Source organism: Amblyomma mixtum, chromosome 4 (assembly GCF_055824585.1).
Source record: "Amblyomma mixtum isolate Tamu chromosome 4, ASM5582458v1, whole genome shotgun sequence".
Lineage (NCBI taxonomy): Eukaryota > Metazoa > Arthropoda > Arachnida > Ixodida > Ixodidae > Amblyomma > Amblyomma mixtum.
The window spans coordinates 81,971,422-81,998,947 of NC_143015.1; the positions used below are offsets into that span (position 1 = coordinate 81,971,422).

A 27,526-nucleotide genomic window follows, 5' to 3' on the forward strand; every position below is an offset into this window, starting at 1 on the left:
TACTGCCGGGGACAAAAGTCTCCAGGACGCGCTATTGGGGATTTTCGCTCATAGATGCGAAGTGTGCTATTGTTAAGCTGATTTCGCACGCGCAAATTACAGTCCAAGGCCTAGTTTTACCTTGACAAGTACGGCCTGTAACCACCGGGAGATAACAGAGCTGTGTGCTTTTGATGTCGATCGCGTATCCTGGGCCATTTTGTCCCTGATAGTACCTTTACTGCACACATGACTATACGTGTACCTACTTTATTTTATGTTTGACACAGCAGCACGCATGCCGATACTTTTGCTACCACATTTTGAAATAGCAGCACTGCATCTTTTGGCTGCTGCGCTTTTTACGAGGATCTCCATTCAAACTTTGCTGAATAGTTGAACAATTGCCTCAAGAATCTTGTGGCAAGAAGGGAAGCATGCCTGCACGGATATGCTCCCTGTAATGCCTTCTTGTAAGTCCACTATACTTACAGAATTTGCTATTAACCTTTCTGTGTTGTTGCGAAAGTAATTTTCAGCGATTTTGATAACTTCGACCACTCCTTGCAACGGAGTAACCAGGGACCGGTGGCATTCAGAAAAATTTTTCAAGTCTATCAACTTCACAGATGCGTCACCGTCAACTAGAGAATTGTAGAAATCTTCGCACTGTACTTTGTGGGTTTCGAAGCTACCTAGCCTGCCAGGCACGCTAGCAAACTGCTCGAGTTCAGGGCTCAAGTCTAGAAGGTCATCGGGAACGTCAATGCTTTCTGTTTTGTTTACTTCGCTCGTGTCGCGCAAATTTAGTAACAAATAACTTTCATCCTCGGAATAGCTTCCATGTTTGCTTGGCTTAAGAAATTGAGCGAGTGTTGCATTCCTCAAACTACATTTGAATTCATATGGTCGTGGGACAGGGTTCTTGGCACGCAGTGTGGAGAAAAAACTTTCAAGCCCATCTTGACCTAACCTACTTAAACAGACGTATTGAAAGTTGTAGGTGGTTAGGAGAAGGTCTTGAACTTCCAGTGCCGCTTTTGTTGCTAGAATGATGCCGGTTTGTACAGGTTTCCAGGCATGTCTGTTTTGCCAGCCAATAAGAATGCTAGAAAACAATTCAACTGTTGAATGCAAAAATGCTTCACTCCTCTCATATTCCTCTTCATTTGTGTGGCTGAAAGCTAGCTTTGTTGTCCGGGAAGTCATGAGGCGAAACCACTTGAACACCGTTTCAACGAACCATGCAGTTGTAAGCGCATTTCTAGAAATTTTGCCTTTGTCCTGAAGAAGACGCAAACCAGAGGCCGTATCATTATGAAAGAGAGAAAAGGCTGGGCCTACCTTCATCTTATCGCAGTGGTTTGGGTCAAGGCAAGAAGCGTTCAAGTGTGGTGCAAGCTTTATGTCATGCTTCTCATCGTGCCTCACAAGAGCCTTGATAAACTCTAGGTTCATGCAATTCGTCGGCAAATCATTCTTCTTTACAATTTCATGACGAACGTACATAAGCTGGCCTCGTCAAATGATTTCTGAGATTTTTTAGCAAGTGAGGGACATCTGCCATAAGCCAAAGCTTTTTCTGCGGGTCACAGGGGTGAGGACAACTGGTTCGTGGCCTGCTGTTCTTCCCGACAGTAATTCTGAACAGCTTCCATAGTGCCTTATTCGCACTTCCCATGTCAGGCACTACTACATGAACGTTGAGTCCGATGGACTCGCATTCGGGAATTGCGGCAACAACTTGTGCTTTAAAAGTGGCCGCATGAATTGAGTTTCCAGTGAGGTGATATGCGATGGTTTGTTTCCATCTAGTCGATAGACCACCGAGCATAAATACTAAACCGCGCGTTGCTAAACAGTCATCAGGCATTGAACCATCAGATAGAGGCAGCGTTTGTGCACCCACAACATCGTGGCAGGAATGATCATACACAAGGCCAGACGTGATTTGCATCTCGTCAACCATCAAAACCGCGTGGCGTTCCTCCAGTTTCATGAGGTTGACCTGCAGAATACTAATCATAATTAAGAACGACTCAAGATAAATTCACAGCCCTGCTGACAAGAGCAATTTGGCGCGGGAAATACTATTCACAGGGCAAACGAAAACACGTCAATAATAGAAAGTCTTTCCTAGCAGTAAACTTGAAAGCGTGGAGGAAAACACGATTGGTCATAAAAGAAGCTGTCAACACAAAAGCCGGAGAAAACAGAAATTTATACCTTTATTTTTAGCGGTTCCAAAATATCCTTAAGCACTCCGGGTCGAAACTTCGTATGCTGTACTTTGCCTTTGCAGTGTGCGTTCCGAGGGGAAGGGGTAACCGCATTCTCGAGGAGATTATAGCCTTGCGTTCCGCATGCGATGCAAGGCGTAGCCTCAATGACTTGAGAAGTGTGTCGGCTTCCCATCGTGAACCCTGAGTGGACAACCGCTCCATTGAGGACATCTGATCTTCATTGAAAAGGTTTTTGAATTTTTTCTTCGGCAGCTCTTTTTCCGCTTCACTTTTCAAGTATCTCTTTTTGCAACCAGCAGTCTTCACTTGGAATCCTCTTGAGCGCGCTCCAATGCGGCTGTGCGTTGCTCGAGTTCCTGCTGTGAGGCTGAAAAAGACGCCTATAGTTTAGCATCCAAAATATAATTGGGGCGTTCACAGAACCACTGGAGTAATTATCAGCAGGGTTTGTAGGGAGATGCATCACGTTTCCCTGTACAAGAAAAGGATTGATAGCAACAAACACTGCATTCTCGATGACGCCGCTGGTTTTCCCATGCTACAAAGTAATGCATAAAAAGTGTCATTTGCCATTATCTATAAATCCGGCTCGTAACATATGCCATAAAACTTTCGATGGACTTCAGATGGGGCTGGTACAAATATGAAATCAATTTATGAGCGCATAACCGCCCACTTACTAAACATCGCTTACTGCGGAGTTTACTTAGAGAAGTGGTGGGTCCTATTGCCGAGAGACTACATTGCGTGGGCACTGGTGCCGTGGTTGAGAGCTGAATGAAAGGCCATATTTGCATTCATGCAACAATCAAAATTTTAAATGTTACCATTTTCAAATAATTAAATCATGGTCATTGCAAGCACAGTTAGCTCGGGCACTCATAAGATGGAGCTGATGGAAAAATAAAATTTCTGTAAAAACGAGCGACCACCACCTGATTTCTCGAGTAATTACAAAGCATGTCGCTTACAAGTGCTTGCTGATGTAGCGGGGCCTGTTGACAAGGCACTACATGGCGAAGGAAACGATGCGGTGGGTCAAGGCGCTGCATGAAAAAGCATATTGGAATGTGATGCAATAAAAAAAGATTCCAAATTTACCATTGGTAAAACCAAGTTCATGGCGCACACCAGGCACTTCAGGACACCGTTGAGATAGGGCTGGTGGAAAAATAAAACTTGTGTACGAACGCGCGACCACCTGCTGAATTCTAGAGCAATTAAAAGAATATCGCTTACAAGGGCTTGGCGACATGGTGGGCTGTGATGCCAAGGCACTACATGGCGCAGGGAACGATGTGGTGGTGCAAGGTGCTGCATGAGAGATCATATTGAAATGCGATGCAATTAAATGTAAATCAAAATTTACCATTGGTAAAATTTTATTCTCTTACATTTTTGTTTTCGTTTTTTTACTCTTTCTTGAAGTTTTATGCTTATTATGTCTATGCAATGCTTTATATCCTCGTAAAAGATGTAACACTGGCTTTTTGGCTTTCTAACAAGCAGTATGCTTCGATTGACCTGGACACCTGTCTACGATTTGCCGGGAAATAAATGTTGATTGATTGATCAGTCAATGGCACGCACCAGGCACCTCAGGACACTCTTTATTTACATGGTGCTGATGGAGAAATAAAGATTTTTGTAGAAACGTGCTAACTCCCCCTGAAACTATGAATATATATACAAATAACACCTCTTAAAGAAATGCTCACTGAGAGAAGTGCCGGGCCGTACTGTTGAGGCATTGCAAGAAGCGGGCAAACATGCTGTACTGATACTCACTGCATAAAGAAAACTGCGCTCGTAGCTGCGTCATTACGCTACGGTTACCAATAATACTTGAATAGATGACGACGGAAGAAGGGGAAAGCAGCACTAATCACTTACTACTGTCATCTTGAAGGTCATTCCTTCGCCGTGGTTTTCCCCTCCTTAACAGGCATGAGGGAGAGAAGCGTCGGGACTGCCTTAGGCTTCAGCTTTTTTTCCCCCCATACTGTTGTAATATACGGGGCTCGAATTGGTCTTCTGTAAAATGCACCTATAAAAAGCGAATGAGTAATCATTGCAAACATTCAGACGGGAGATAAAGGCTAACTTGATATAAAGTCTCCTGGCCTCTGCATTAGTAGATGTCAACTTAAAGCATCCGCGATCTTGTTTCAACTCTGCCGAAATAGCCTGTAACTATGCCAACAGGAAACCGCAATCACCACCCACTAATGCATTGCCGCAGTATTGAAAGCAAATGTAATGATAGAAGTACAGCATGGACTAGCTATCATTGATCTACCCTCTCACTTCACTTGAGAGAAGCAGATATCAGATTACAAGCTTGAAATAACATACTCTTGAGTAAGGCACTTTTCGGTTGTCAGTAAAAAAACGCCTTCTAAGATATTCAGGGCAGGTGTGCGCAAGCTCATGGATTGAAATGCATGCTATTCACAGTACAAATCAGTATGGACGGTGCTGCTAATTAATCAAGTCTCAACATACGAGGGGAGGAAAACGCAGTATATAATTATTCGAACTCGGAGCAAGACAATTTTGACAGATGAGCAATGCACGTACAGTATAAAACCTTGGTAGTGCAGGAAGAATGAGCAACGATAAAAAATGTACCGTTAAAACACTGAGTTCAAGCCGAAAAATATGAAAGGCATCTTACCTCACAGTCAACGTGGTTTCTGGTCGGAACGAAGTCTTTTCTTGCAATATTTTCAAGCCACTGCTTCCTCCGCAAGCCATCCTGCTTTCCTTGCGGGATCATGAATACGGCGAAACCACCCTCACGTCTATTTCTGCAGTTAAGTGCACAGCAAACCGGCATACTGCGAGCGCTCAGCACAGAAAACTCGCCAAGGGGCTTTGCAGAAAACGAGGCGTGCTCTGTCCGCTGCATCCAGACAAGACGAAGAATGCCGCGAACGGATAACAAAATTGCAAGCACAGTCACAACCGGCTCGCGCTTCCATGGGCAACGGCAGGAATCGACGTGAAGTGAAACCTGGCAGGAATACACCAGCACTTTGAAGAAGAGGCAGACAGCAGCCATACTGCGGTGTCGAAATTATAGCGTGGACGATGGCAACCACAAGAGAGAACACGTTATGCTTTACCTGCTATTCCGCAAGGAGAATGACATACTGGATGGAAATGCATTCTTCAAAATGTTTGACAATAATGTAGAGGCCATTATGACAATCAAACAGAGGTACTCTGCTGGAATATTGATTGGAGAATTGGTTGCCGCCTGTCAGCACATTAATGAAACCAGTACATGGGCCTCTAGAATTTCGTTTGGAGACGGCCATGACAACAGTGCTATGAATGCGTATGAACGATGGACAAGTTCGTTTGACTGAACGCTCTTTCTTTGTGTTTACCGCGTAAGACCTCGCAACTGAAGAAAGCTTCATACTAAGAGCAACATTTACCACATGCAAGGCTGTTTGCAGGGTGCCTGGTGCAACTTCTGATGCCAACTTGAAGCACCACGAGAAGACACGCATCGGAGAATGCCTCTTCCAGTGCATCCATTGATTGCACCCTGAGCTTTGCAAGCAGTGTTGACCTCGTGATGCATTTTTGCATGCGCACAGGACACGTGCAGTGCATCACCTCAACAAACATCGTTGGAAGACAAGTGCCCTTCCTGTGACTACACACCAGCTTCTGAGAGCAACTTGAAGCACGACCAGAGGACGCACACCGGAGACCGTCCATACCAGTACAGCCATCGCAGTTTGAGCTTTGCAAGGAGCGACCACCTGGTTATGAGCCCACCTTCTGACATTTCTGATGAAGCCCAAGTCTCCATTCTGGGGATAGGTCATTGCCAAGTTGTTACTCGTTGCCAGACGTCCACACTGCATTGAAACTTGTTGAAGAATGCCCTGCCATTTGGTGTCACATGCACTGGAGATTCGCATAGTGCTTCAACAGAACTGCTGCTGTCTTAGTAGTGTTTTATGCCATATTAGTCAGCCTGACTGCATTTGTAGGACTTGGACTCGTCTTGTTTCAGGAACGATTTACTTTGCCAGCATTCTTTGCTTTACTGGGATGTGTCAGTCTGGCTTCCAAAAAAATAGTTTGTTCGTGACCTGCCTCGAGTGTGATAACAGCTATCACATCGACAACTGTTCAGGGTTAACAATGAAAGCTCACAAGAAGTGATGGTAGTATAAGTCAATGGAAGTGCCAAACATGCAGAATTGAAAACGAACGCAGCAGCCACATGGCCACTAGGCAGACTTCAGCGTGCGAACAGGACTTAACCACCATAGTCAAGGACATGCATGAAAAATTGCGTATCATAATGCCCTTGGTAGAAAAGATCGACTCTCTACTTGAAATAAAACAAATAGTGCATGGTCTTCAAGCTTCCGTACAGCACATGTCAGACAAATATGATGAGGTTCTGGGTAGACTGACAAAGCAAGACCTGGCTTTTTCCAACATAACGGCTCGCATTGAGCGCGTGGAAAAATCCACCCAAGAAAAAGGAAGTTTCGCACCTCAAAGAACAACTCAATAACCTAGAACAATATGGTCGGAGAAATAACCTAGAGACTCGTGGTGTTGAATTTCAAGAAAATGAGAACTTTCTCGCTAAAGTGAATGAGTTGGCAACTACCATTGGCGTTCCTCTGCTGAAGGAAGAAGACCTGGATGACCTGCATCGCCTTCCATCAAAGAGTGAGCGTGGGCAACCCGTTTTGATTCGCCTTGTCTCGCGGAAAACGAAAAAAAAAGCAAAGCGAAAGCAGCGAACTGGCCCAGTAGTAAGCTTGTATGATAGTGTGACGCAAAAAAGCTCTGAAGTTATTTTGTATGATAACCTGACATTGCAGAAGAAATGTCTGCTTTGGTTGGCATGCACATGTGCTCAAGAGGTGGGTTATCAGTTCACATGGCAAAACGACAGCAGAGTGTTTGTTCGAAGGGCTCCCGGTGGTCTGGCATTGTGCACTTCTCGCCATAAAGACGGTCAACTGCATACTCTCTACAGCCAGGAGTTTGATTTCAATCCGATTTACACTTTTAAGGAAATATGCGATTATTACAAATCCACGCACCAAACCATTCCCACCCCGTGCAAAGGGCTGGGAAAGGCCAATGAGCGGGTACTCCCAGGCCTGCTCACCAGCACGATGTTGCGCCCGGCAACTCTACAGCATTTAGATCCTCAATTCGACGGGCGGCGCTCACACTGTGGAGAGGTGTCTGGCACCTACCACATGGTGTGGGCCTGCCAGCAGAACCCATCCCTACCCCCTATTCCCAAACCCCACCCGAGAGGACTGGGAGGCGGCCCTGTCTGGTTGCTGCACCCTCGAGGCCAAAAGGGCCTTAATGCAGCGAGCCCAGGCTGCGGCAACCGCCAATGGGGTGCCTGACTATTCATTCCACTTAGTGGTTGTAAGGGCGTGACCCTTCAGGTCACGACCCCAAATAAATGTTTTCACCACCACCACCACCTATGCCCAACACCACGACAATGGCCGAGCATCTTCTATCGGTCAACCACATAGCTTTACAGAGGTTACGCTGCCAAAAACACCAACATACACACACTTGCTCTAAAGGTGGTCGAAAGAAGTGTCGATTCAACGCTCCCTTCTGGCCAATGGCAAGGAGCAGTTGACCTCACTCCAACAACCGTTGCAGAGTGATGGAAAGAAAATGAAGCATTACAAACTGGATTAGGAAGACATTTGAAGCCATGCATGAGGCACTGGATACAACCGAGTATCGGTCATTTGATGAGATATTCAAACATCACAAAGTTAAATCTTTGGAGGAATACGAAGATGTCATACGAAGCGGACAGACTAGACCAACTCTACTGCTTAGAGAGACCTGGACCAAACGTGTCAACCCATTCAACTCGTGGATCGCCTCCGTGCTCAAATCCAACATGGATCTACAGATATGATACTTGATGTCTATGCTTGTGCCTCGTATGTCATTGAATACGTCAATAAGGCCAACCGAGGCGTGTCTAACTTGAGCAAAGCCATCAAGTCCCTCATCGAGGAGTCTCAAAGCAGAACTTTCGTTTCAAACAGCACTGAGACAGCTGGGAGTGAAGATGCTAAACGTAGTAGAGATGTCTGCCCAGGAAGCGGCCTGGTTTCTGCTGCGGTTTGAAATGTGTGAGACGAGCACACATGTCATCTATGTGAACACTCACTGGCCGGAAGAGAGGCATAGAAGTCGCAAGACTAAGGCTGAAATGGAAGCAGAAGGCCTTCCTTCTGCCAGTACGGACATATGGCACAAGGCTCCGCAAAGGCCAGAGAGGATGCAAGATTTGTCTTAAGCTGAGTTCAGGGTAGAATACAACATCAGCAATTTGAAGTTCTTTGGTGGAGAAATTCTAGATGCCCGTGTACTGTGCGATGTCAGTGCACATTAAAGAACCCTAGGTGGTCGAAATTTCTGGAGCCCTTCATTACGGCGTCTCTCATAGCCTGAGTCGCTTCGGGACATTAAACCCCATAAACCAAACCAGAAAGCAGCCATACTGTAGTGTCGGAATTATGTGAACGATGTGAACAACAAGAGAGAACACGTTATGCTTTACCTGCCATTCCGCAAGGAGAATGACGTACCGGATGGAAATGTGTTCGTGAAAATGTTTGACAATAATGTTGCCTTCATGATTCTAACTCAGACTGGAAGCCACAGCGGAGATTCTGTAAATGCATCTAGAGGCTTGTGTTATCATGACCCTGTTAGAAGTTGTCATTGTATGATGTTTTTACATGTGCTTGCTGTTTTTTGTAATGCATGCAATGCAGAAAGGAAAAAAGTCCCAAGCACTTTTTCTTATATTACGCAACAATGAATATTCACAATTGTATTTATAAGCATGATAAACACAACTTCTTGCTTTTGGAAGGGTGATGTCAGATTACATCATTTATTTTCATGAAATTTTTACGAGGACTTAGCTGGTCTCATCGAAGTTCCACTTTTGTCCAGCCAGGAAGTACGCCCTCTTAGGTGTAAATCTACTCAAAAAGTTAAAGTGCTTGACCTGATGTTTTGTGCAAATGATGCTGGCAGCAGATAGCTTGGCACCTGATGCAGTTTACACAGCATACACATCAATACGCTTGCCTCCCAACCACATATCAAGCTTGCACTGCATGGGTGCTCACATATTCTTCCCAAGTAGCTAAATAATCAGGTTTCTGGGTTTTCAACCTGTTGCAAAAGGCAGGAGATATGTTTATTTCAACAAGTATTGCATTGGTTATAGAATGTTGACAGTGAAACAGTAAGGTTTTATTTGATGGGTTCCCCATGGCAGTGATTGTTCAGTTCGTGCTGTTTGTATTGTAGCTAATAGTTTGGACCGTGGTGTCTGATCTCACTAAAGGCCCTCGTCAGTCTATGTATGGCTTGTTGCACTGTTCAGTATCTTCGTGTATGTCGTGACTTTTCGTGATTTAAGGCATTCATTCAGAAGATAAAACTCTGAAAATGGTTAAATTATTACTTTGCAATGATTAGGCAGTTGGGAAAGCCTACAGTGTTTCTAAAACTTTCTGCTTCGGAAGTCACTGAAACTCAGTCTGCCGGAGAGGCATCCAGTGACGAGTTCACGGAAAGGTACAGGAAAGCTGTGTGTCCTCCGAAGATAGAGGTCCCACCTTCTCCCTATCGAATCTGCCGTGTTGTCATTAACCATGGCTGGCCAGCTAAAAGCCAGCTCTACAAACGTGGAATGATCACCGTTCAGCCCTTCTACAGAGACTGCGATGTTTACACGGCTTCCATGAACAATATCCGTTTGTTTCTTTCAACAGAGACATTTTCGATTCATACTGAAGTTTCAGGTCAAACCAGGAGAACTAGAAATTGACGAAGACGCGCTGACTAATCAATATGCTGCAACGTTGGTGAACAACGAACCAGCGATGTGTGCAATCTACTTTGAAACATGGTTCCAGTAATTATGAAAACTTTGCGCAACCTAAAGATCAGCCTATTTCGCCCTTACCATGTCATGGAAAGTTTTAAGGGAATAGAGTTTCAGCATAGAGGAAGCCCTCACTCTGACCTTCTCTTGTGGCTAAATCAAGCATTACATGAAGAGGTCGAGAATGCCTCTACGCCCTTTGTTGCTCTGGCCTCAGTACACACTCCCCACAATGAAGATGGTCAACTGCATCCTCTCTACGACCAGGACATATGGCACAAGACTCCCATTCAAAGGTACGAGGAAAGGCCAGAGAGGATGCAAGATTTGTCCTAAGCTGAGTACAGGGTAGAATACACCAGCACTTTGAAGAAGAGGCAGACAGCAGCCATACTGCGGTGTCGGAATTATAGCGTGGACGATGGCAACTACAAGAGAGAACACGTTATGCTTTACCTGCCATTCCGCAAAGAGAATGACATACTGGATGGAAATGCATTCTTCAAAATGTTTGACGATAATGCAGAGGCCATTATGACGATCAAACAGAAGTATTCTGCTGGAATATCGATTGGAGAATTGGTTGCCGCCTGTCAGCACAATAATGAAACCAGTACACGGGCCTCTAGAATTTCGTTTGGAGACGGCCATGACAACAGTGCTATGAATGCCTATGAACGATGGACAAGTTCGTTTGACTGAACGCTCTTTCTTCGTGTTTACCGCGTAAGACCACCTGCGACGACCTCGCAACTGAAGAAAGCTTCACACTAAGAGTAACATTTATCACAGCCAAGGCTGTTTGCAGGGTGCCTGGTGCAACTTCTGATGCCAACTTGAAGCACCACGAGAAGACACGCATCGGAGAATGCCTCTTCCAGTGCATCCATTGATTGCACCCTGAGCTTTGCAAGCAGTGTTGACCTCGTTATGCATTTTTGCATGCGCACAGGACATGTGCAGTGCATCACCTCAACAAACATCGTTGGAAGACAAGTGCCCTTCCTGTGACTACACACCAGGTTCTGAGAGCAACTTGAAGCACCACCAGAGGACGCACACTGGAGACCGACCCTACCAGTACAGCCATCGCAGTTAGAGCTTTGCAAGGAGCGACCACCTGGTTCTGAGCCCACCTTCTGACATTCCTGATGAAGCCCAAGTCTCCATTCTGGGGATAGGTCATTGCCAAGTTGTTACTCGTTGCCAGACGTCCACACTGCATTGAAACTTGCTGAAGAATGCCCTGCCATTTGGTGTCACATGCACTGGAGATTCGCGTAGTCCTTCAACAGAACTGCTGCTGTCTTAGTAGTGTTTTATGCCATATTAGTCAGCTTGACAGCATTTGTAGGACTTGGACTCGTCTTGTTTCAGGAAAGATTACTTTGCCAGCATTCTTTGCTTTACTGGGATGTGTCGGTCTGGCTTCCAAAAAAATAGTTTGTTCGTGACCTGCCTCGAGTGTGATAACAGCTATCACATCGGCAACTGTTCAGGGTTAACAATGAAAGCTCACAAGAAGTGATGTTAGTATAAGTCAATGGAAGTGCCAAACATGCACAATTGAAAACGAACGCAGCAGCCACATGGCCACTAGGCAGACTTCAGCGCACGAACAGGACTTAACCACCATAGTCAAGGACATGCATGAAAAATTGCGTATCATAATGTCCTTGGTAGAAAAGATCGACTCTCTACTTAAAATAAAACAAATAGTGCATGGTCTTCAAGCTTCCGTACAGCACGTCAGACAAATATGATGAGGTTCTGGGTAGACTGACAAAGCAAGACCTGGCTATTTCCAACATAACGGCTCGCATTGAGCGCGTGGAAAAATCCACCCAAGAAAAAGTTTCGCGCCTCAAAGAACAACTCAATAACCTCGAACAATATGGTAGGAGAAATAACCTAGAGATTCATGGTGTTGAATTTCAAGAAAATGAGAACTTTCTCGCTAAAGTGAATGAGTTGGCAACTACCTTTGGCGTTCCTCTGCTAAAGGAAGAAGACTTGGATGACCTGCATCGCCTTCCATCAAAGAGTGAGCGTGGGCAACCCGTTTTGATTCGCTTTGTCTCGAGGGAAACGAAAGAAAACTGCAAAGAAAAAGCAAAGCGAAAGCAGCGAACTGGCGCAGGAGTAAGCTTGTATGATAGTGTGACTCAAAAGGTTTTAAGTGAGTTTGTATGATAACCTGACACCGCAGAACAAATGCCTGCTTTGGTTGGCATGCACACGCGTTCAAGAGATGGGTTATCAGTTCACATGGCAAAACAACCGCAGTGTTTGTGTGTGTCTCCGAATGGTGTCTCCGATAGCCTCATGGAAGCCTAATAGAGGGCGAAAAATCGCACTTAGTGCTGGATCATGTTCCTCTACTATTCTAACTGAACACATCACAAATTCCTAGCTTCTGTTGAATGTTCTTTGCTGCTCTCCTTTTTTACTGTGGTTGAAATTCATAGCCTCAGTCTTTTCTCATAGCAGCTGAATGGGCATACTTATGTCTAAAGTTGCGTGTCCCTTCTGTATGTGTCCGTGTCTTTTGTGCTGTTTTATGAAGCATAGTTATTACATTGCTGTAATGTGAAATGACCTCTGTAAACGAAAAAGGTGTAGATTTTTGGAAACAAGAAAGAGAATAATGCTTGTACGTTTTACAGAATATGCTTCTGCACCATTAAACACTTGGCATAGAAGGCGGCGACAGAGTGACCAGCGAAGCAGTCGCAGTCAATATCTGCGTTGTAGGCAGCACTCTTCAGCTAAGTTTTCACCCGCGTAAGAAGTCCTGTCCATACTGTTAATGTAGGCCTCTCAATTCTTTTTCTTAGTCTCAAAATAATTTTTGTCGATGTAGGCCACTGTAAATAATTGTGGGATGTGTACCGATTGGATTTAATTATAAACTTAGTATGGCAGCAATAATTCCTGTTAAGACAGAGGAAGTGGAATAATTGAGGTGCATAAATAGAACAATTTTTTGGATCATCAGAGTCAAAACTCAAAAGTGCGTAGAAGAGTAAGTAATAGGCTTACCAGGAGTAGCACCCTCACGGAAGGAAAATGGCTGCTTAGCATACTTGAGGAAGTATTCCAAGTGGCCCATTTCATGGTGTGCGATGAGAAAGTCATCCATATTCACTTGCGTGCATTGCTTGATCCTGAAAATATATATTCATGCAATCACAATGGAGTTTTATGCACCTTTCTTATGCTTATGTAGCAAGAGTTTTGGGGATAGAGTTCTCGTCATCAAAGGAGGGTTGTAGGATTCGGGTCATGACTGTAAATTTGAACAGTGTGCGAAGAATGCATAGTCCTCGCCCTTGAGCACACTAGGAAAGAAAAGCTGCCATGAACATGACTCTACAATAAGTTCTTACTACAGAGACCAGCAGAAACGCTGTGCAAAGTGAGAAAAATTGCATTAGCTTGGAAGAAGGTGTGGTTCACGATGCATGCTGGCGAGAAAGAAGGGGACAGGGATTATGCAGAAGGAGAGATAGTGCGCATCTTATAGCCTAGAAAACTGAATTCCAGTGTTACGGTTGACAGTTGTGCCAGTTTAGTTGTGAAGTTAATCTTAAACAAGGTACTTCATACCTCACACCGTTGGCAACATAGAAATCCAAAGCAGTAGGGGGGCACATGATATCCTGCCTTTGGGTTTTTTCAACACAGACCGTTTCCAGAATGTTTGGGGCATAGCAGGAAGGCCCACTGACGTGAAAAAATGTTCTGCATGCTTGAAGATATCCAGTACAGTCGTTTTCTGCAGTAAAGAAAGTGGGTGGTTAGGAAATATCTCACTTTGCATGCAGTCTGTAGCACCCTGAAAATAAATAACTCGTACTATTGAAACACATTTTCAAGGCTTCGATGCACCACGACAGAAAACTTTTGTCACCTGCTCACCCAGAGAAACCAAGACTCAAAAGCAGAAGAAAACATTAAAATATTTGCTTCACTGTCGCAGCCAGTGATAGAAAAGCACGCTTCTCAAGCCTAAGGTCGCCAAGAAGCCAGAATCAGCCCCGCAGGCCTGCAAACCTGCAGGCTTTTCTTGGGGCAGCATTCCATCGTTCAGTCTGGCTGGAACCGCCAGGATAGGCCGGATCCACCCAAGGAGAGCAGCAAGTCCAAGACATCGTCTCACCACAACAAAGAGGAAGCAGAGGGCCACAATCCAAGGTCATCATCTCGCAGCTGTAGTAGCTCATCCTGTCACAAAACACAAGGTCCAGTCCGAGCACAAAGAGTCGCACGAGTGGGACGCAATGTGTCGCGCAACGTCTCGCACTTAAAAGATAGAGGATGAGACTTTTGTCATCTGCTCACCCAGAGAAACCAAGACTCAAAAGCAGAAGAAAACATTAAAAAATTTGCTTCACTGTCGCAGCCAGTGATAGAAAAGCACGCTTCTCAAGCCTAAGGTCGCCAAGAAGCCAGAATCAGCCCCTCAGGCCTGCAAACCTGCAGGCTTTTCTTGGCGCAGCATTCCATCGTTCAGACTGACTGGAACCGCCAGGATAGGCTGGATCCACCCAAGGAGAGCAGCAAGTCCAAGACATCGTCTCACCACAACAAAGAGAAAGCAGAGGGCCACAATCCAAGGTCATCATCTCGCAGCTGTAGTAGCTCATCCCGTCACAAAACACAAGGTCCAGTCCGAGCACAAAGAGTCGCGCGAGTGGGACGCAGTGTGTCGCGCAACGTCTCACACTTAAAAGATGGAGATGGAGAAGGAGTCATCATCGAAGCCTCTAGTCGGATACAACTTAAGTCCGCAGTGAAGCTCCGTGCAGCCTCTGCACGTAGAATTTCTCCACGACGAAAAAGAAGTGCGCTGCTTAAACATTTCTTTTACCTAAACAAGAAGCTTTTCACAAGAAAAAAAACTATGAGCTCTAGACTTTTTACACGTGGATTGTTTGATATAGTCAGACATTAAAAACCTTCATTTACGGTTGTGATTGGCCAGCGGGGGATGCCGCAGACCGCAGTTCAGTGTTATCAACTGCTGTTTTTATAGTCGGAGTGAGAAGGAAAAAGAATCTGCATCGGAGGGACGCAGCCACCGCAACAAGCGGCACTGTGTGCCAAGGAGGCCACGCAAGGAAGAGAAGTTGTCGTCATCGAAGGGGTCTCATGAGCACAGGGGGCGAGAGAAGCCAAAAGCGGCCAAACCAAAGGTGGCGAATATATAAAGACTGCGGAATCAGTGACTTGGATGACTCGGACAGGTTCACTTCGGAAAAGAACCACTGAGATAAAACTTCCTGCCGGTCTCCAGACTCCACACAGCTGGTGGATGTTAGGCCCATGCCACACACTTCTAAGAGTGATGGCGCTGCGAAGAGGGAAAGTCTAGATGACTTTCAGAGCAAGAATGAGGCATCACGAGCCATGCCAATGGCCTCCAAGCGGCAAAAAGAGACTGACATGTTGTGCAAGAGCTTGTTTCTTAACGACGAGGAGAGCGATGATGGTGATGGCAAAGACAGACAAGAAGGCTCCAATTCACCTGCAACCGAAAAGGACACGCCGGCTGCCAATGTATTGAAAAAACCACTGCTAAGTTTGTCTCGGATGGATGTGTATGAGCCAACCCCAGTGGCAAAAATAGCAGTGGAGGATTACGCTAAAGAACACCCATCTTCGAAGCTGGCAGCCTTGACTGCTGTTTTGAACGAAGAAGTTTCCAAGTCGATGAGTATGCCACCACACAGAGATTCTTACATTCCCTCTGACCAGCAAACGCCAACGTCGTCCGAAGTGTTCTCATACAACCCGGCGTGTCCAAAGAGGCAGGATGATAAGCGCAGAAGGAAGGATGCAGGCCATCTCTACATTCCATCGAGCATTGGGCTCCCACCCCAAGCCCTCCCTCACCCCCTTTTCCTATCCTGTCCGGTGCCTCTCTGAACCTTGGAGGATAGGAAGACCTCACTGCAGTCAATGGACCTGGCCAGGCAAAAGACAGCTGTCAGTCGCCTGGGTCATGTACGTCGTGGACCACCACCACATAAACCTTTAGGCCGCGGCATAGCGCGGAGACTCGGGACCATGTGCCTTGAATTTCCTTGCAAAATAATTTTTTTGCCACCATCACCTTTCCTTCAGGATCTGTGTGAGGAAGACAGGGCCTTGCGCTTTTGGCATTCGTGCATTTCCTGCAGGAACGCTCGCAGATTCTAATCCCGCTTGAATGCCAGTTTCTCATTCCAGATGCTTGCACAGATCCCATTCAGCAGCATTCTTCCCTTGCAGTTGCACTGAGCCCTTATTTCAGTCGTTCTCTTGCTTAAACAAGTGCAGCCCCTTGCTTCATCTTTGAGGTTATTAAGGGCACACTTCAGTTTGAGACTACATTTCAGTTCATCTTTATGCTCTGTTCTGACTTGACAGAGCTCTTTGAGGGTGTCCTGGTGAGATTTCTGAACTTCGTTTTTATTTTGCTTGCAGCTGTCCAAACTTCACTTTTCGCCATGTGGTTTTACTCCTGCCTTTCGGCAGAGATTAGCTTGGTTGTTTCATCCAGGCCGAGCTGCATCAGTGAGGTCTGGTGGACAGCAGGGTGAGATTCAAGCTGGCTTGGGAGGTTACTGCCTGCCTCATGGTGAGGATGCTCAAGCTCAGCATGGGAACTTTGAATTCTGCATTCAAAGGAATAACATTCAAAGTCCGATGATTAATTTGCTCCAATTGTTTCCTGAACTCATTCCAGGGGCTAAAGTCCCCACAGATGGGAGTGATGGTGATGTTCAGTGATGGTGATGTCCGGGTCTTTCTTAAGATGCAGCAACACTAGGAGCAGGTCTGGAAGACGGGGCCACCGTAGATGAAAGTTGGTTTTGATGACAGAAGCACACTCCCAGCCGTCTGCCTCTTCTTCGCTAGCTTGGCAGCGGAGACGATAAGAAAGATTTAACACTATTGTAAATTTTATCACTATTATATTTCGAACTCTTGTTGCTTTTATGGAAGCCAATTCTCTTTGTAGTCAACGAGCCTTGTCGACCACATTGATGATTGCTGATGCCTTAATTCCGCAACCTGTAAGGAGAGGATGCATGAGAGGCAAGGTAGCAGTACGCAAAGGCATTTGGGGCTATATCCAAATATGAGGAAATTGTTTTTCCAATTGAACCAAATCCAGAAAACCAAACTGAATGAAATTGTATTGTATGACAAGTAAATCTGTAAACTGCTGATTTGCAAAAGCAAGCAAACCAAATGGTTCAAATAACGCACTTAAACTGTCATATAACAGCTTAGTGTTGAGGTTCCCATGGAAAACAAAATTTTTGGTTTTTGCCCAGTTTCTCTAAATGTGAGTTTGCTAATTTCGACTAAGAAAACCTCCTTTTGGTGCTAGGAGTCCTGATCAAAGCTAAAATATGGGCATCTCAGAATTGAAATCTGCATGTGCATACACTGAATCCTGATCCAGTGTATGCCTGGATGCTCAAGAGATGTGAATCCTGATCCAGTGTATGTCCTGGACATCTATTTAGAATACCTGTAGTGGCAGGGACGCCACACATTCCATTTTGCCTCTGCCACAGTCGGGATCGAACACACAACTTTAGCTTGCCAGTACGGCACAAGTTTCATGCGCACCCCCAATGAAAAACATTCTTTCATGAGGGAGCTGGAAATATACTCGTGATAAACACTTGTACAACGGTCTCAAGACATGTGATCCTAAATCTTACACAAGTGCCTGCCCCATCTCAGGAGAGCTGAGACTGAAGATGGAGTCGGTACAACACAGCGAAATCTGCAACTCTTGGCAGTCCTACGCGTGATTCACACCCACTGTGAGCCAGCAAATGAGTAGGGTGAACATCCAGCTTTACCTGTTCACTTGGGTTGCTTCCTCGCCTGTGGTAGAATTCTTCAGACCACGAATCAGCCACCCTTCCATAAGCGTGCTCTCGCACTTCTTCCTACAGGTTGCACAGAGAGAATGTCCCAAAGCGACACAGGGAGGCTATGAGAGATGCCTTGTGGACATCTATTTAGGCTACCTGTAGTGGCACTGACGCCACACATTCCATTTTGCCTCTGCCGCAGTCGGGATCGAACACACAACTGTAGCTTGCCAGTACGGCACAAATTTCACGCGCACCCCCAATGAAAAACATTCTTTCAAGGGAGCTAGAAATATACTCGGGATAAACACTTGTTAGTTAGTTATATGGGGTTTTATGGAGCATAAGCAAGTATACACTTGTCCAACGGTCTCAAGACATGTGATCCTAAATCTTACACAAGTGCCTGCCCCATCTCAGGAGAGCTGAGACTGAAGATGGAGTCAGGACAACACGACGAAAGCTGCAACTCTTGGCAGTCCTACGCAGGCAGTCCTACGCGTGATTCACACCCACTGTGAGCCAGCAAATCAGTTGGGTGAACATCCAGCTTTACGTCTTCACATGGGTTGCTTCCTCGCCTGTGGTAGAATTTCTTGGACCACGAATCAGCCACCCTTCCATAAGCGTGCTCTCGCACTTCTTCCTACAGGTTGCACAGAGAGAATGTCCCGAAGCGACACATGGGAGGCTGAGAGATGCCTTGTGGACATCTATTTAGAATACCTGTAGTGGCAGTGACGCCACACATTCCATTTTGCCTCTGCCGCAGTCGGGTTCGAACACACAACTTTAGCTTGCCAGTACGGCACAAGTTTCACGCGCACCCCCAATGAAAAACATTTTCATGAGGGAGCTGTAAATATATTCGGGAAAAACACTTGTACAACGGTCTCAAGACATGTGATCCTAAATCTTACACAAGTGCCTGCCCCATCTCAGGAGAGCTGAGACTGAAGATGGAGTCAGGACAACACGACGAAAGCTGCAACTCTTGGCAGTCCTGCGCGTGATTCACACCCACTGTGAGCCAGCAAATCAGTTGGGTGAACATCCAGCTTTACCTGTTCACTTGGGTTGCTACCTCGCCTGTGGTAGAATTTCTCGGACCACGAATCAGCCACCCTTCCATAAGCGTGCTCTCGCACTTCTTCCTACAGGTTGCACAGAGAGAATGTCCCGAAGCGACACATGGGAGGCTATGAGAGATGCCTTGTGGACATCTATTTAGAATACCTGTAGTGGCAGTGACGCCACACATTCCATTTTGCCTCTGCCGCAGTCGGGATCGAACACACAACTTTAGCTTGCCAGTACGGCACAAGTTTCACGCGCACCCCCAATGAAAAACATTTTCATGAGGGAGCTGTAAATATATTCGGGAAAAACACTTGTACAACGGTCTCAAGACATGTGATCCTAAATCTTACACAAGTGCCTGCCCCATCTCAGGAGAGCTGAGACTGAAGATGGAGTCAGGACAACACGACGAAAGCTGCAACTCTTGGCAGTCCTAATCAGGCAGTCCTGCGCGTGATTCACACCCACTGTGAGCCAGCAAATCAGTTGGGTGAACATCCAGCTTTACCTGTTCACTTGGGTTGCTACCTCGCCTGTGGTAGAATTTCTCGGACCACGAATCAGCCACCCTTCCATAAGCGTGCTCTCGCACTTCTTCCTACAGGTTGCACAGAGAGAATGTCCCAAAGCGACACAGGGAGGCTATGAGAGATGCCTTGTGGACATCTATTTAGGCTACCTGTAGTGGCACTGATGCCACAAATTCCATTTTGCCTCTGCCGCAGTCGGGATCGAACACACAACTTTAGCTTGCCAGTACGGCACAAGTTTCACGCGCACCCCAGTGAAAAACATTCTTTCATGAGGGAGCTGTAAATATATTCGGGATAAACACTTGTACAACGGTCTCAAGACATGTGATCCTAAATCTTACACAAGTGCCTGCCCCATCTCAGGAGAGCTGAGACTGAAGATGGAGTCAGGACAGCACGACGAAAGCTGCAACTCTTGGCAGTCCTACGCAGGCAGTCCTACGCGTGATTCACACCCACTGTGAGCCAGCAAATCAGTTGGGTGAACATCCAGCTTTACGTCTTCACATGGGTTGCTTCCTCGCCTGTGGTAGAATTTCTCGGACCACGAATCAGCCACGCTTCCATAAGCGTGCTCTCGCACTTCTTCCTACAGGTTGCACAGAGAGAATGTCCCGAAGCGACACATGGGAGGCTGAGAGATGCCTTGTGGACATCTATTTAGAATACCTGTAGTGGCAGTGACGCCACACATTCCATTTTGCCTCTGCCGCAGTCGGGATCGAACACACAACTGTAGCTTGCCAGTACGGCACAAATTTCACGCTCACCCCCAATGAAAAACATTCTTTCAAGGGCGCTAGAAATATACTCGGGATAAACACTTGTTAGTTAGTTATATGGGGTTTTATGGAGCATAAGCAATTATACACTTGTCCAACGGTCTCAAGACATGTGATCCTAAATCTTACACAAGTGCCTGCCCCATCTCAGGAGAGCTGAGACTGAAGATGGAGTCAGGACAACACGACGAAAGCTGCAACTCTTGGCAGTCCTACGCAGGCAGTCCTACGCGTGATTCACACCCAATGTGAGCCAGCAAATCAGTTGGGTGAACATCCAGCTTTACATCCTCACATGGGTTGCTTCCTCGCCTGTGGTAGAATTTCTCGGACCACGAATCAGCCACCCTTCCATAAGCGTGCTCTCGCACTTCTTCCTACAGGTTGCACAGAGAGAATGTCCCGAAGCGACACATGGGAGGCTATGAGAGATGCCTTGTGGACATCTATTTAGAATACCTGTAGTGGCAGTGACGCCACACATTCCATTTTGCCTCTGCCACAGTCGGGTTCGAACACACAACTTTAGCTTGCCAGTACGGCACAAGTTTCATATGCACCCCCAATGAAAAACATTCTTTCATGAGGGAGCTTGAAATATACTCGTGGTAAACACTTGTACAACGGTCTCAAGACATGTGATCCTAAATCTTACACAAGTGCCTGCCCCATCTCAGGAGAGCTGAGACTGAAGATGGAGTCAGGACAACACGACGAAAGCTGCAACTCTTGGCAGTCCTACGCAGGCAGTCCTGCGCGTGATTCACACCCACTGTGAGCCAGTAAATCAGTTGGGTGAACATCCAGCTTTACCTGTTCACTTGGGTTGCTACCTCGCCTGTGGTAGAATTTCTCGGACCACGAATCAGCCACCCTTCCATAAGTGTGCTCTCGCACTTCTTCCTACAGGTTGCACAGAGAGAATGTCCCGAAGCGACACATGGGAGGCTATGAGAGATGCCTTGTGGACATCTGTTTAGAATACCTGTAGTGGCAGTGACGCCACACATTCCATTTTGCCTCCGCCGCAGTCGGGATCGAACACACAACTGTAGCTTGCCAGTACGGCACAAATTTCACGCTCACCCCCAATGAAAAACATTCTTTCAAGGGCGCTAGAAATATACTCGGGATAAACACTTGTTAGTTAGTTATATGGGGTTTTATGGAGCATAAGCAATTATACACTTGTCCAACGGTCTCAAGACGTGATCCTAAATCTTACACAAGTGCCTGCCCCATCTCAGGAGAGCTGAGACTGAAGATGGAGTCAGGACAACACGACGAAAGCTGCAACTCTTGGCAGTCCTACGCAGGCAGTCCTGCGCGTGATTCACACCCACTGTGAGCCAGCAAATGAGTAGGGTGAACATACAGCTTTACCTGTTCACTTCGGTTGCTTCCTCGCCTGTGGTAGGATTTCTCGGACCATGAATCAGCCACCCTTCCAATAAGCATGCTCTTGCGCTTCTTCCTACAGGTTGCACAGAGAGAATGTCCCGAAGCGACACATGGGAGGCTATGAGAGATGCCTTGTGGACATCTATTTATGCTAACTGTAGTGGCACTGACGCCACACATTCCATTTTTCCTTTGCGGCAGACAGGATCGAACCCATAACCTTTGCTTGCCAGTATGGCACAAGTTTTATGAGCACCCCCAATGAAAAACATTTTTTCATGGGGGAGCTAGAGTTTGATAATTGGGATAAACACCTGCACAAAGGTCTCAAGAATTGTCAGCCTAAATTTGACACAAAAGCCTGCCCTATATCGGGTCTGTTAAACGTATAGACTGAAGACGGAGTCTGGGAAAGCTAACAAGCTGCTACTCTTGGCAGTCCTAAGCACCATTCACTCCCGCTGTGAACCAGCAAGCTGGCTGGAGAACAGCGAGCTTTACCTCTTCATGTCGCTTGGTCCCTGCCTGTGGTCGGATTTCTCGGGCCACGAATCAGCCACCCTTCCATAAGTGTGCTCTTGCGCTTCTTCCTACAGGTTGCACAGAGAGAATGTCCCGAAGCGACACTGGGAGGCTATGAGAGATGCCTTGTGGACATCTATTTAGGCTACCTGTAGTGGCACTGACGCCACACATTCCATTTTGCCTCTGCGGCAGACGGGATGAAACACACAACCTTAGCTTGCCAGTACGGCACAAGTTTTACGCGCACCCCCAATGAAAAACATTCTTTCATGAGGGAGCTAGAAATATACTCGGGATAAATACTTGTTAGTTAGTTATATGGGGTTTTATGGAGCACAAGAAAGTATACACTTGTCCAACGGTCTCAAGAGATGTGAGCCTAAATCTTACACAAGTGCCTGCCCCATCTCAGGCGAGCTGAGACTGAAGATGGAGTCGGTACAACACAGCGAAATCTGCAACTCTTGGCAGTCCTATGCAGGCAGTCCTACGCGTGATTCACACCCTCTGTGAGCCAGCAAATGAGTAGGGGGAACATCCAGCTTTACCTGTTCACTTGGGTTGCTTCTTCGCCTGTGGTAGAATTCCTCAGACCACGAATCAGCCACCCTTCCATAAGCGTGCTCTCGCACTTCTTCCTACATTTTGCACAGAGAGAATGTCCCGAAGCGACACATGGGAGGCTATGAGAGATGCCTTGTGGACATCTATTTAGAATACCTGTAGTGGCAGTGACGCCACACATTCCTTTTGCCTCTGCCGCAGTCGGGATCGAACACACAACCTTAGCTTGGCAGTACAGCACAAGTTTTACGCGCACCCCCAATGAAAAATATTCTTTCATGAGGGAGCTGGAAATATACTCGGGATAAACACTTGTACAATGGTCTCAAGAGATGTGAGCCTAACTCTTAGACAAGTGCCTGCCCCATCTCAGGAGAGCTGAGACTGAAGATGGAGTCAAGAAAACACGATGAAAGCTGCAACTCTTGGCAGTCCTACGCACGATTCACACCCACTGTGAGTCAGCAAATGAGTAGGGTGAACATCCAGGTTTACCTGTTCACTCGGGTTGCTTCCTCGCCTGCGGTAGAATTTCTCGGACCATGAATCAGCCTACAAATTGCACAGAGAGAATGTCCCGAAGCGACACATGGGAGGCTATGAGAGATGCCTTGTGGACAACTATTTTAGACTACCTGTAGGGGCACTGACGCCACACATTGCATTTTTCCTCTGCGGCAGACAGGATCGAACCCACAATCTCGTAGCTGAGACACTGCTTGCGGCCTGTGCTTAGCCCTTTTGGTTCCAGTCCTATTTGTGACAGTTTACATTTTGGCACCTTCTGGTCTCCACATTCGTTGCACATCCATCGTCAGCGCAGGGAATACCCTCAACTTCTTGTCTGTAGGAGCTCAACAGCAAAACCACAGCCACAGCCTGGCAATGGTCATTTGGACGTGAACAGCGAAAAGATGATTCTTGAGGAAGACGATGTGCAATGCTGACCCTGAGAGGACACCACTTTAAACATGTAAAACGGGGTGCGGTGTTGGCCGAGTAGCGTGAAATATCCGCAAACAAAGTGCACTGCTGCACTGGTGGTGCTTAGAAATAAAAGACAAAACATTACTCTTTGTATTGTGTACTTGCTGCGCGAGAAAAGTTTGCAAACTTTCTGTAATGGTCTTCGGCACACTCACACAATACCAGGAAAAGTTTGCCGAGAATGGGAGCTAAGTTTTTCATCCTTAAAACCAGCACGCACCACAGGAGTGCCTCTTTAATGTGGAAAGCAGTAACATGAAACATTCACCTCAGGGGTGGCTTCTCAGCTTAAATAAAATATAAAATGGCTGATAGTTAAGTTAACATGACTGAAACATTACATGAATTAAAAACAAGGAGGAAGCAATTCAAGAATGAACTATGCAGCATGTATGCTTTGTCAACTTCGAACGTAAATACAGCACTGGCTGGCTTATCAAAAAATGAAATTGGTGTTCATTTAGGCTCCTGCCTGTGGCTAGCATCCATGAGTCGTACGAGCTGCTCAAAGAGTGCAGCTATTTACTATTGGGTCGAGGCATTGACAAATTCCGTTAAGCTCCTTCGTGTGCTGTGATAAAAGGTAACAATGTGGCAGTGTTGCTATCCTGTAGGTGTGTATACTTATTTCTGTCTGTCTGTCACACACCACACTCATCAGTGTACACATCTCAGTTTGTAGGTGGTGTGGTTCAAAGTAAGGCATGCAATGTACAATACAGGAGGTTCCGGAACCCTGAATTGTCCTTGCCAGCCGGCATCCCAGACCTTATTCCCATGTAACTATCAGTGTGTTCCATAAGTAATTTTACCTGCTCAGTTTTTTGGCATCACTCCGCTGTGTCGTCGCTTGTGGTTCGCAAGTACCTCTCTGTATGCACGAACCAACTAACATCAAACACCTTTCTTAGTGTGTTTAAATAGACCACAACTTCTTACCAAGAATTCCACACGATACAAAGAACTCATTGCGTGTGGCCTGTAGGAGAAGTATGGAAAGCTCTTCAAATTCTATGTGAAACCTGTGAATTCATCTTGCAATGCCGTAGCAGTGAGTGAGGGCATGCAGTGCTTCTCCGGATGCTGCCAAACAAGGGCTAGTGGCCTTTGTCATTGGACACTGTCCATCTTTTCTGAAGCAATTATTATTGCACTCAACATCATGTATCCACGCACTATCACTGTGCCCTGCAGAGAAGTCTGAAAGCCACTGCACCGTCAGTTGGTAATTGCGTAACCATTTCAAATGTTAGCACAGATATGCTTTGCAAGTTTTGTCTCTGTAGCACATATCTCATCCTTTTAAGCTCACTGCACTGCACAAGTAGTGTCCAACGCCCCCATTTGGCACGTGAAAGTAAGCAATGAATTGGAAAAGCTGTTTACTGACCTCTTAATGACTTCGATTCTACATTAAAAAAAGCACAGCTTTGAAATAAATGTAATACAGACACGTCTTGCAAAACCCATAAATACGTACAGTTCGGCTTTCTTGCAAAAGCTCGACCTGTGTTCAGCCACGTGCGCCTGCCGAGCTCCGTCTTCCGCTGCCCTTTGCAAGAGCAAGGTTCTCCTCCACATTGGTGGAGGCCTTGCAGTTGGAGCAAGGACAAACAATTCATCTGTGACACTACTTCACAACCTAATACCCAGCATCCGGTTACAGGCAACAGGTATATGCAAGCTGCACCAAGTGCTACACAATCATCACACTGACAGTCGTTACGAGACACTGACTTTTGTACATAGTAACAACTTCAAAGCATGGAGTAGTGGCCTTTTGTGATGAACATCAATCATCTATTGTGGCTTGCCATGTTCCGGTGGGGTTCACAGAATGAGCGAATGAGAACCCTCCCATACCGAAGAAAATTTCTAGCAGCAATTAATTTAATGCAGACTTGAAAACGAAATGTTTTGCATACAATTTTACTCAATTATGGCCTTGGAAGGAAAGGGATAAGTTCACATTCTACTGTACAAAACAAGTAATATACATTTCATGTTCTCTTTAATGCGACCGGTGCTTGTGGCATTTTTTCCATTACTTTATTGCAGTTTCAAGTTGGTCACTTGCTTCACGCCATCACTTTTCTCATTCGCACCCTTCCAGACAAATGCATAATGCGTATGGTGCATGTTGTTGAGCCCTACTGCATATCCTTCTAGTTGGCCCTTATGTAGTATTGAAACATGACACATGCTATTGAAACATGACACATGCAATAACGTTCTCCTCCGTAACAGTCATTTCCATCGCTGTTGCAAAAAAGACAGTTGTTTAAGCAAGGTTCTGTCTGCCAATAGTCGTGCAGTGTGCCTGCACTTGGCAGGATACATAGTATCAGGGTGGCATATGGCAGTGAGAAATGATGTTACTTTGTCAGCAAATCGATTTATCATAGAAAGCTGGAAGGCATCAATGTAAAAAAAAAAGGTTTCGCTACATTTAAAGTTGCATGACAGTACACCAACAATCATTTGAGTTCAGCAGCGACGTGCCTCACAACTGATAGTTTTGCCAGTTCCGCCCTTGTGTGGCAGCACATTTGCCGCCAAGACTGCCGCCAATGCTTGGCGGTCTTGACAGCCGGTCCCAAGCGGTTGAGGCTATCCGCAAGCTCGTCCCAGAGAGCGCACTTGCGGGCCGCGGTGATAGTATTTGAGGGCTCTGTCGAGGCCCGCCCCAAGAAGGTATGCTGCTCCAAAAAATCGCAGCATCTCCTCTTGGGCAGCGGACATGCGGGGTCCCTTCGGCGCCATTACAGACTAGATTTCCCCTTATTCTGTCAGCGATATCAAACAACTGCTGCAGGGAATAGCGGGGAAATCTTTCTGTAAACGTGCAATAGTGGGGCATACACAGATTGAGGTCAGGGCAGGCGGTTTACCAGAGGGAGCATATGTGTGCGCTGTATTCCAAGCATTATTTTCGCGACTGTTGCTTTAATGCAAGCATTTAGGCATCGGTCCGGAAACGAACAATCAAGAAATGCACTTTCTGCTGTCCGTCTAAACATACTGCTCTTCCTTGTTTGTTCCCGTGGTCATTTTCATTACTTAGTCATCTCTTTGACGCAGCTATACATATAAACAAAACACGCATATGCGAGCGTACAACTTTTATTTTCCCCACTAATCGCACTTCATGGTCGTGTTCTGTTTCGTATGAGAATAGAAACACAACCACACTTTAGATACTGCAACACTCCATCCTTTGACACTTTTGCCATCGATTGTAAGCACCGACTAACAGATGCTTACCTCAAGCAGTGCCGATTTTGTGCCAACTGCTCCTTGGAAGTTTGCTCGGCAGACACGTAGCCTTCACTGTCTTCATTCACTTTTTTCTGCGCTCTTAGTTCGACCGCACAGTACCTTGATTTTAGACGCTGTGTAAAAAACAATATCGAGGCATGGAACAGCTGTTTTCATGCAAACCGGCTCGTTGGCATTTTACCGCCATCAGCGCACTCCCGCCACGGCAGCAAAAGTTACCCACTAGCAAATTTAATAGCCTAATTTCATACGCTTCTTGTTTTTCTTAATATTTTTCAACTTTAAGCATAATGCTTTGCCAAATTATATTATTTTTACCGCTGTG

General features: G+C 46.1%; 1 protein-coding gene across 5 annotated transcripts in view; it reads left to right on the forward strand.

Moving 5' to 3' along the window:
- Positions 1-27,526, forward strand: part of LOC149347193 (uncharacterized) — a 93,660-nt gene that overhangs the window by 16,225 nt on the left and 49,909 nt on the right. For 4 of the 5 annotated variants that reach the window (XM_089586928.1, XM_089586930.1, XM_089586929.1 and 1 more), the window contains one exon: positions 1-19,032. This exon is cut by the window's left edge. The exons of the other annotated variant lie outside the window; for it this stretch is intronic. In XM_089586928.1, coding sequence (XP_089443054.1) covers positions 15,496-16,098 — 603 coding nt within the window. In that variant the 5' untranslated portion in view covers positions 1-15,495 and the 3' untranslated portion in view covers positions 16,099-19,032. Of the gene's footprint in view, positions 19,033-27,526 lie in introns of those variants that run through there. 5 annotated transcript variants of the gene reach the window in all.